Here is an 11,924-nt window from a genome sequence, read left to right on the forward strand (position 1 = left end):
TGAGCGGGGCTTTCGCTGGGGCAGACAGCATAACACTTCAAGCAGGGGTAAACCGTTCTCACGTGTGTTGCAGGGGCAGAGTCACAAGCTGAGCGGGCCTTCACTGGAACAGACGGTATCAACACTTCAAATAGAGGTGAACAGCTCTCACATGGGTGGCAGGAGACAGAGTCACAAGCTGAGCGGGGCTTTCACTGGGACAGACAGAATCAATACTTCAAATAGAGATAAACAGCTCTCACATGGGTGGCAGGAGACGGAGTCACCAGCTGAGCAGGGCTTTCACTGGGACAGACAGCATAAAAACTTCAAGCAGAGATAAACAGTTCTCACGTGTGCTGCCGGGGACAGAGTCACAAGCTGAGCGGGGCTTTCACTGGAACAGACAGCATAAAACTTCAAGCAGAGATAAACAGTTATCACGTGTGCTGCCGGGGACAGAGTCGCAAGCTGAGCGGGGCTTTCACCAGAGGTCTCGATCTGAAGAGCCGATGATCGTCAGAGTTGGGACAGATGTTGTGAATAATTTCCTCACCACTACAAGCGGGCTTCACTTCGTCTTTTCCAGTCCAGGCGACGAATTCCACTCTTCAAAACTGCCCTCGGATCCCACAAGCAACACTCCTCTTCTTTCACGATGATCCTTCAGCTGCAACACTCTACAAACATTTCCCAACGGGAGAGAACCACACCAGATCGACGGGGGAAGACACAGAAACAACAAGCCTTCTCTTCCCCTTGTGTTTTATCCTCTCCCAACGCTGGCACCACCTCAATCAGACACTCAGAGTGAAGTCCCCACACCTGTTGTCAATCTGCCGTTTAGTTGTCATGACAACAGACACACACACAAGCCCGGGGACAGTATTACACTAAAAGTGCCCCGGCGGGAACACTTCTCCGGTGGGAATAGTTCCGGGGATTATTTGTCACCCCGTGACATACACATCAGACAATCTACACATTCACATTTGTATGTGGAGTAGCCTACATAATCTAAGTTTATATCTAAGTATAGATATACTCACAAGTGTTCAGTCGACGGACAGCGAGTGGGTCTGTGTACAGGGAAATTATGATGCCGCAGATGTGCTGTTCCTGGCTGTGGACAAACAACATCTTTGAATACGCTGCGAAAGATCCAGACGTCAGGGAAAAATGGATGCACTTTATTTTTTGCGGACGTCTCAGTCACGGCAGTGTTAGTTTAAGCGTTGAATGATGACTGTTTTGAGAACAAATCCCAAAATGATGCTGCCTTTGGCAGAAAACTGTTGCCCAAAGATAAGTCCGTGCCGACTATTCTGGGCTCAACAACGACGACGCAAACTGTAAGTAATGTATTTAAAACTTTAAACTACTTTTTAAATACGCCGAATCCGCAATGTTCTGGCTGGGGGCGTTAATAATTGATGCATAGGCACTGACGTTAGCCAATCATAACAGTGGGCGTTAACACTGAACTCTTAAAGGGGAAACACCCCCAAAACAGACTGTTTGAATCAGAGGATGAGAAACAGGGTGGGAAAAGATCATAAATCACTACATTTAAAAAAAAAATTGTAAAAAAAACTATATTAATACTATAATTGCACTTAAGGGAACATAATAATAAAATAAAAAAAACCCATGTCATGACCCCTTTAAAACAACTGATCTTTCCAACACTGAACCAGGGCTGGACTGGGACAAAAAATCGGCCCGGGCATTTTGGCCCAGACTGGCCCACTACATATGATCATAAACACCAGCCGTCTTTGCACGCCTTTGATTTTTTTTTTTTCAACTCCTATTCATTAAAACCACTATTGCCATGTAATGAGTGAGTAGGAATCAGAGAGAGTTAACAGATGAAATAAGTACAAAATTATAATTTATTAATACAATTGAACTATACTCCACAAGCTGCATTAGCAATACCAGTGTTTCCCCACAGGATCTTTGGTAAAACTGTGGTGAGTACCTCTGTCCCTCTAGGGGTCCCCCCCCCCCCCGTAAGAAAATGTTGTGCATTTTTTTGTTAAATTCATCAATCTGGTGCAGTTTGAGAGTTCAAAATTAAAAGCTCCAACCCATATTAAGTGTGCAAATTAAACAAAGAAAAGAAAAAAATCAAACCTCTTTTAGTAACAGTGTCTGTCTACATTACACTACTACATAATAATAGTTATAATATTAATCTCATGACAGTAGCCTAATAGCCATATATTGTAAAACAAATGCAATGAAAAATAAAGGAAACTTTCATAATTAGTTTTGTACTAATTTCTATACTTGAAAGAGATAAGCACATTATCTTTTATTTTGGCGGAAACTGCATTAAGCTTTTATTTTGGCGGAAAACATGGATACAAACGCGTCTTATTAAACTTCTAGTAAATTGCTGTAATCGTCAACTATGCAGATGTGGAAATAATGCGTAACTGGGTAATGGGTTCCTACACTCATAGCCTAAGTGTTTTGAAAGTAGTTCTGCTTACCGCGGACTCTACACTTTCTCATCTCTCTGAGATATGATGCTCTTATCATCCGATCGTGGTTTTATCTCTCTATTAGTATTACTTGATCTTAGTGCTGCATTTGACACCATTGACCACAACATCCTTTTAAATAGACTCGAACATTATGTTGGCATTAGTGGAATTGCACTAGCATGGTTTAAATCATACTTATCTGACCGTTATCAGTTTGTAGCAGTAAATGAAGAGATGTCTTATCAATCACAAGTTCAGTATGGCGTACCACAAGGCTCAGTACTAGGACCGCTGCTGTTCACACTGTATATGCTACCATTAGGAGATATCATTAGGAAACATGGAATTAGTTTTCACTGTTATGCTGACGATACTCAGCTGTATATTTCTTCAAAACCTAACGAAACCTACCAATTCACAAAATTAACGGAATGCATAGCTGATATAAAAAATTGGATGACTAGTAGTAAAAAAGTGTAGGCAACACCGATTTTTGTCGTTGTTCTCTGTATTGACAGCACTCCAAATTTACTAAAAATTGAGCTCAATGTTAAAATTGACCGGAGTTCTCCTTTAAAGGTGGACGATGATGAAATTGTTTTTTGTATTATTTTCATGTTATCACTGTGAAGCTGCTTTGATACAATCTGTATTGTAAAAAGAGCTATATAAATAAAGGTGACTTGACTTGACTCCTGAACCTCCTCACTATCACCATCATCATCACTGGAGCTGATGAAGGTCCTGTTGCAGCAGAAAATATATATTTTGACACATTTTACAGCGTCTGCTTGAAGGGCCTGTATCTATTTTTCACGCTATTTCTCTGCACATTCTGTGCGTTTTTTCTCCACTATTTTGACAGATACACACTGACACTGCACGCTCCCTCAAAGGGGGAGGTGTTTAAAGATGTTATTGGGCCAGCCCAGTGTCAATCAAGAAAACAACCAATGGGCCGCTGATCTACGCGTTTCATGGGCCGGTCTGTCAGTGGAAAAAAAACTAACGCTTACTTTTTTTGGCCAATGCATTACACCGGCACTAACCCAGCGCCGTAAATTAAACAAAACAAAACGAATGGGCCGCCGATGCATGAGTTTTATGGGCCGTTAAAAAAAAAAAAAAGTATGAGATGCATCGGCCCAAAAAGCACGTCGGCCCACCTGGCATTTGCCCGGTATGCCCGATTACCAGTCCAGCCCTGCACTGAACTCACAAGACGTCTGAATCTGTGTATAACTAATCAGTAACACTTTACAATAAGGTTCCCTTTATTACTTAAATTACATAAAAAGTACAGTTTGCTTACTCAAGTGTAAGCTTTTAAAACCACTTGGGGTTTTTTTGCAGAAAAAGCACAGTTTTTCCACAGTGCTATCAGGAATCGATAAGAGAATTGTGAAAGGACAAGTTCGATATTTTACACTTAAAGCCCTGTTTTCAGATTGTTTCTGATGAAATAGAACGGTTAAGATTGAAATTTGGACACATGCTGCTGGCCCGAGAATTTAAAAAAATTATGATAAAACCTGTTGGAAAGCATCTTTTGCAGCGATTTTTGTGAAACATTGGTCACTGGTTGTAGGTGGCTTTGCAGATACTGAGACCTGATATAGAGACTAAATTGACCACAAACATTTACCAATGATGAATTTTCTTTTTATGCACAGAGACAGCTAATTGTTAACCTGGTTTTAAGTTGGTTAATTAAAAAAAAATGTTGTCTTTGTTGTAATTTTAATTATATTTTTATTATTATTATAACCTTTATTTTACCAGGAAAGGTTTAACAAACAACATTCCTCCATACATATATAGAAAACACAAATTAATTTTTTTTAATAAAATAAGTAAATCAATACATAAGTCAGGCAAAGCATCTACAAACAGGTGTTTCTGTCTCCAATTCTTTCAAAATCACTTAAAGGGGTGGTAAAATGCCATTTTCACACGATGTAAAATAAATCTCTGATGTCCCCAGAGTGTGTGTGAAGTTTTACCACAAAATACACCACAGATATTTTTATAAAGCATGTTAAAGTTTTAGGATCAAGTCACTAAAGTCACTTTTTTAGGATTTGCAAAAAACGCACCGTTTTGTGCCTGGCCCTTTAAATGCAAATGAGCTGCTGCAGAGGACAGGGTGTCAAGAGCTCATGTGTGTTAGCATCTGTGATTACCTCACGCAGACACACTAAAATGACAGAAACTGTTCTGCCTTTAATGTTAAAACGGAGTCAGACAAAGATGGAGAGACTCAAGAAGAAGTGACAACATGTAGAAATGCAACAGGATGTCTCTGAAAGGTAAGTTGATGGATTTATGTTGCTGATGTGGCGTTAACTATCTTCAATTAGGATATTCTGTCATGATAATCTATAAATCGCTCGTATAGGAACTGTTCTGAGATGCACACAGAGTGACTTTTGATTGCATGTGAAAAGATGAATGCTTGAGCTGACTCACAAATGTACTCGTATACAACAACTCTTCCTCTCCTCAACATATGGACTGTGTTCCCAGGGGCTAGTTTATGTACATTTTAGGCTTGCTGATGTCACTAACCCGGGAGGAATGTCGTGTAGTCCCTACCAGCCGTTTGTTGTAGTCCTTTTCTTTAAAAGCAAATATCTTCCTTTGCTTTGAACTTTGAGCGTTGTAACTTTGCAGATGTTGTTTATGCTCAAACAGCAACATTACACACTAACTAAAGTTAGAAAAGTGAAATCATACTTTACCACCCCTTTAAACAAAAAAGACACGCCAGAGACACAAATGTGTCTGTCAACAAGCAAATAATTTAATGACTTTCATTAAATTACTTTCACTTTCAAGAACTTTCATTTTCAAATATATATATATATTCTGTTCAGCTCCTGTAACACTTGAACAGATAGAAAAGTAATAATAAAAAAGCTAGCTTAGGAGCATATATATATAAGAGATATAAATTCCTTCCAATGTTTAGATGGTAGGATCTCCTCACTGTGACTCAGTATCCCTGGGAAGTAACAGACAAAGATATGTTAGTATACAAGAGACTAACAAGATCCACACACCATAAAGACTGTATTATAGGATATATTTAGATAAATAATGAAGTAAAAAGCCCACTGTCACACAATACAATAATTTAGCAGTAGAAAAAAAGGATGTAGTGTACAATGAAGCATGTTGTAAATCATTTACCTGGTTTAGTGCCACATTGACCACTGTAGAGTCTTTTTTGCAGGTGGCTTTGCAGGCAAATCCTGAGATACAGATTGAGATGATGAACTCAAGGATGGATAACACCAGCAAGATTCCACTGATCCCCAGATCATATCTCTAAAAAAATATTCAACATGATCATATTAAAGTAGTTTCACATATAATATTCCATCAATTATACTGAGTGAGTTTCTAAATATTTGAACGCTTTTTGAACACTTGAAACATAGCACACAAGTCGCATGGACTACTCATTTTTATGATACTTTTATGGTGCCTTTGCATCATTTTGAAGAATGAAATCTCCAGTCCCTGTTTATTATAATTGTATGGGGAAAAAATACCATCACAATCTTTATTTGTAAAAATTACTTTAAATGATGACACAATTGTAATTTTTGGATGAATGAAGTTAATGAAATGAAAATAATAAAAAAAACAGACTACATTATTTTTTTTTGTATTGAACATTGAACATTTAATACCGTTAAATTCGAACAGATTTTCCCAATAGTTTGGTAGCCATGACGATCATAGTTAAGACTGTAGCTATAGCATCCTTGATAGACCAGTGAGCTGAGAACTATCTCCATAATCATCAGAACAATGGAAATCCCTGCAGTTATGGCATTGATCACATTCATTCCAAGAGAGGCTTTCACCTACAGAAAAAAATCATGTGAAAAGTGACATTAATATTACTTATAAAAACACCTTGAACTCAATTTTTAACTATATAAACTGATGAGTCAGATGTCTGGATCCTTTCAAGTTTCAGACGATGTGGTCTGAAGAGAGCTTACCATAGAAAGTATTGTGGTCGTAGAAGAATTGTGGATTTATTTTTTTATTGTTTTGTTTTTTTGATGGTGCCAAAATGTATGATGATAAAAAAAAACATTGTACCCTGCTGCATGCAGTCTTAGGGCTGGGCAATATGGCAAAAAAAAAATCAGTATCAGTCGATATCAATAATTATAACGATAAATGTCAAATCTTTATTTCTTTCAAGTTTAAGATCTCAGACAACCTCCGCAATTATTACAAATAACTAGAGGTCTCCAGATAATACTTAACCTGTGCGAATAGGGCTTTTGAGTATGCTGACTACTGAGCTGGAAAGAAAGCGCGAATATCTCAGAGGACATGAGTGAGTTGATTAAGTCTTCCCTAGCACCAATCCAACTTTCCATAGAATTGTTTCAAGAAACCGTGGAAACAACAGCTGGGGAAAACTTTGAGGCCCTTGCTAAAGCGGAGGTAGACATTACTGCGTTAAAAGCAACCAACGAAGCACTGTTAAACCGTTTAGACAGTAAATCTTCCCGAGGACAGCGAAATCTAATCGGACATGATCAAGTTTACCACGGATCTTCTAAAAGACCTGATCATGGGGGATCAGGTTTTCGAGAAACCAGAGATGGTCTTCCTCCAAGACCCATTATCGTCTGTTTTCATCGATTCCAGGAGAAGGAACGAGCTTTGCGCTGGGCCAGGCAACACAAACTGCAATACCGAGGGAAGACTCTCAGATTTTATCCTGACCTAAGCGCGGCACTTTCCAAAAAGCGCACTGCTTTCAAAAATATCAAAACAATGCTCTACCAAAAAGGGATCCGTTTCAGATTTCTCTACCACTTGCGATTTACATACGACAGGAAACCTTCACTTTCGAGTCAGCACCTGTAGCTGAAGCCTTTTTCGAACAACAGATCAACGTGACCGCCGCTGCCAGTGAGTAATCTCTGCTAACTACGTACTGTTTTTAAAGGGATAGATATAAACACGTTTACTATTCTATTAATAAAAACACCTGCGAATATACTGATCATTACATCTTTGCTCGATAGTTTACTGTTAAAACATTGGAAGGCGGACTATAAATACCCCCTTTGGTTGGTTAGAGAGGGATTGAAAATGTAAAAAATGCAAATTCTGAAAAAACAATAGCATTTGTCTTTGGGAATAAAAAAAGAGAGAAAAAAATGCATTCAAAGGGAAAAGTTATTTTAAATTGGAATAATATATCACAACATTGCAGCTTTTACTGTATTTATGATCAAACAAATGCAACCTCGGTGAAAACAATATATACATACACTATTATTGACTATTAAAAGAAGAGTTATCCCCACAGATTTAAGCAAATGTACGTACGACCCGTGGATTAAGTTTATTCTGCGCAGCAACAGACAGAGATCCAGCACTGATGTCCTGAGAGAAAAACAAAGGACATTTCAAGTTCTTTATGGTAATTAAAAATGAGAGGTTATAAAGCAAAAAATTGTTTTATTAACTTACAATAAGGGAACCCCAGTAGGTTATGCCACTTTTGACAAGAATATCTGGGTATTCGTTGAGAACTGTGGTGGGTACGATACCAACCAAGAAACTCACCACCCCAATCATTATTTGGGCAGTCTAGAGAAGGTAGATAAGGGTCAAGTATTTATATTTTTGCATGATGGCATATTATGTTTGCACACACACACACACACACACACACACACACACACACACGCGCATGCACACAAAATAATCTCTATTAATGTTTTATGCACTACAGTCTAAAGGCAATTGGACCAACACAAACATATTAATTTGAGACCATATGACAGCAACTTTGAATTAGTTAATTTTAGCACACATGGAAATGAGACACTAAAAATATTCCTCAAATCATAATTATAATTCATCATTAAATGCATTACCCCCAATGCCTTTGGTTGTGCTTTGAAAAATCCAGCGAGAGCCGTATTGTGATATACTCCTCTGGTCTGCTGTCCATCATCACAAATAACAGTATTTTGAGCCGCCTGTGGGTTTACTTGGATGACAACTGTAGCTTTATCAATTGAGATGACTTTGCTGGTTTCCATTGTAAGTTTTCACCTGTAATTAATCATTTAAAATGTGCCTCTTTTTTTTTTTTTGCGTTTCATGCACAGTACAGGATATATATATTAAAAGCATTAGCTAATGCCTTTGTCCAGATTGACTAATAAAACTGTGAGACTGTCAGGGTTTTATACACTGTAATAAAAAAGTTAATAAAAGGATTGCACAGTTAAAAATGTTGGCACTTTAATATATAATCATATCACATTCATTTGATTTTCTGAGAGAAACAGTTAAGATATACGTATAGAGTATTTTATTTTTATTTTTATATGCCTTTGGAGTTTCTCCTCTCTTCTAAAAGATCAGAGGATAAAATCTACATTCTTCAAAAAAAAATTGCCATATGTCCAAACAAATAACAAAACTTGAAGAAATGGAAAATTGTTATGTTATGAACCATAACAATAAATGAGCAAGTCAAAAGATTATATATTTTTTAAATTGATATCAACGTGTGTATATAAATACAGACAATATAACAAAAAAAAAAAAGTATAGACATTAACTGATGCATAAAATATATTACCTGAAATTAAATGAGAAGTTGAAGTAGATGTCTGCTCTAATGGCTTATCTTTGTGTTTGTGGACTGTGAAGAACCGCTGAGGAGGAGCTTGCTTTAACTGAGTTTGCTTTATACTTATACTATAGGATTATGTTGATGCCCTTCCTCCAAAAATTCAAAGGGTTTACGACTATACTTTATTTTGTTACTCAACTTTAGACATTCTACTACCGTAACTATGATCTATGAACTATGATAACTTTGAACTAAAAATAGAGATAATGATTTTTTTTTATAGTGTACAAACAGTATTTTCTAACTCATAACCCTACACCTACCCCTTAACTACCCATCACAAAACTTTCTGCATTTTTACAAGAAAAACACACAAACTGTCAATCATTATCTTATAATGTTTCCCTCATGGGGACCAAAACATGTCTCCACAAGGACAGGGGTTTTGTATATTACCATCTTTGTAGAGACATTTTATTCCCATAACTCAGGGTATATCTGAACCACTCACACAAACTTATTTTATATCTTTCCATAGATGTAATGGTTTTTATACTGTACAAACTGTATATTCTATCCCCTTACACTAACCCTACCCCTAAACCTACCCATCACGGAAAACGTTATGCATATTTACATTTTTCAAAAAACATCACTTGGTATGATTTATAAGCAGTTTTCCTCATTAGGCCGGACCAAATGGCCCCACAATGTCAACATTTTCACATTTTACTATCTTTGTGGGGACATTTGGTCCACTCAATGTAGGTTAAACAAGAACACACACACACACACACACACACACACACACACACACACAAACCCTGTAGTTGGACACTTAAACAACAAATGATGGAGAAAGCCCTTAAATTATTATAATCAATTTAATCCAGATAGGTCTTTTTTGTATCCTAGCATGTAATTGAATTAACTCAACAAATCTGAAATATCACGGTGAATATTAATGGTGCACTACTGATTAATTACTTCATTTATTTTTTCTTAAAAGCTAAGCTTAACTGATAAAATGTATTTGAATACATAGCAATATAATATAATAAAATAATTTAGATGTCAAACAACCACAGCTGAAAGTCCTAGTTTCACACCAATGAAATAAAAGGCCATTGTGGTCGCTTTATATTTACACTCCATTCTGCTAGCTGTACATTTCCTCTTGTCATTTGTAGAGATTGCTTTATGTGACATGAGAAGACAGCAGTACTGCAGTAATTGACAGTAACATAATAAGAGACACACAAAAGACATAAAAGCGCATGTCTTTGTGTCAGCAATCATATCATGCTCCTAAGAAAAGTCAAGTATAGCTCCATCATTGCTCAAAAGTAAAAAAAAATATCATACTTTATGGTGTTAGTTTTATTAAAAATATAATTAAAAAAATTAAATCAAGGAAATTTCTCTGGCATTTCTTTCGGTTTGCTGTATCGAAAATGTACCGAACCGTGACACAAGTGTATCGTACCGAACCCTGAATTTTGTGAACCGTTACACCCCTAATATATATATATATATTATTTTTCTTCTTTCTTGTGTGACACACCTGAATGAATGGCTCATTATGCAGCTCATTATTATGCGGGTCATTGTCTTCTCAGGTGTGTACCATTCACTATACATGATGGTGTTGGATCAGTCACGCCCCTGAGCATACTGAGTTTCGTAACGATACGTTCATAAAATACAGCATTTTAGCACATAATTCAAAATGGCCGACAGCCAAAATGGCCGATATGGGAAAATTGGATATCAGTCAACTCAGTATGACGACCAACTTTTACTCGGCACGGTCTGGAGATGACACGATACGATTTTGGTGAAAATCGGACGTTCGGTCTAGGAGGAGTTCGAAAAAGTAAATTTAAAAAGAAAATAAAGATGGCGGACAGGAAGATTGGCTGACTATGGCGAAATTGGTATCTATGTTTTCAGCATAACCCAAGGAATCTATTGAGATCAGTGTCATTACTATAGGCAAATTTATTCAAAAGTTATTAGCATTTTTGGAAATTTCATTATAACTTTTGACCAAAAGGTGGCGCTGTCTCATAATCTTTTGAGTACCTTTAGGGCCTTGTACTGATGACCCATACTGAGTTTCGTAACGATACGTTCATGCGTTCATAAAATACAGCATTTTAGCACATAATTCAACATGGCCGACAGCCAAAATGGCCGATATGGGAAAATTGGATATCAGTCAACTCAGTATGACGCCCTGAATCTAACGAGACCACTTTTGTGATTTTTGGACAAACCGTTCAGAAGTTATAAGCAAAAACATAAATTCTTCATATCTCCGGACCAGTAGGTGGCGCTGCGCCGAAACGCCGCATGTAGCATCAGGTCATGCTTGTGATGACATGTACCAAATTTGATCTGAATACGATAAAGCGTTGTGGAGATACAGCCTTACGTCTGTTTTTGCAAGCGCTACGTAAAATTAAATTGCGCGGCATTCGCGAACGGTTTTACAAATCAACTTGATTTCCATAACTTTTTGTCATCATGGTCTGGAGATGATCTGGTTAAATTTTCGTGAAATTCGGAGCAACGGCCTAGGAGGAGTTCGAAAAAGTAGGTTTTTCAGAAAATTCAAAATGGCGGGAAAACTATTATGACGGAAAATGACGTCATAGGGTGCAGTCGAATCGTCGTGAGCTCAGGAATCAGAGGGAAAAAGAATTTTGTTTCTAGCCCTTGTGGTTCAAAAGTTATTAGCATAAACATGAGTGAAACTTTGGACAGCTGGTGGCGCTAGAGAGAATGAGTTGGAGACTCCAAATTTGCTATGG

At 37.3% G+C, this 11,924-nt stretch overlaps 1 protein-coding gene across 1 annotated transcript; it reads right to left on the minus strand.

Moving 5' to 3' along the window:
- Positions 1 to 5,319: 5,319 nt before the first annotated feature.
- LOC307004382 (membrane-spanning 4-domains subfamily A member 4A-like) lies at positions 5,320 to 9,193 on the minus strand. The gene is made up of 7 exons (XM_079623528.1): positions 9,115 to 9,193; positions 8,399 to 8,579; positions 7,989 to 8,108; positions 7,845 to 7,901; positions 6,173 to 6,349; positions 5,667 to 5,804; positions 5,320 to 5,478 (listed from the first exon to the last, which is right to left on the minus strand). Exons 2-7 carry the CDS (start codon positions 8,564 to 8,566, stop codon positions 5,470 to 5,472), a joined length of 669 nt encoding a protein of 222 aa, XP_079479654.1. The 5' UTR covers positions 8,567 to 8,579; positions 9,115 to 9,193; the 3' UTR covers positions 5,320 to 5,469.
- Positions 9,194 to 11,924: the final 2,731 nt, after the last annotated feature.

The sequence above is a fragment of the Phoxinus phoxinus genome, assembly GCF_949152265.1.
Source record: "Phoxinus phoxinus genome assembly, chromosome: 9".
Lineage (NCBI taxonomy): Eukaryota > Metazoa > Chordata > Actinopteri > Cypriniformes > Leuciscidae > Phoxinus > Phoxinus phoxinus.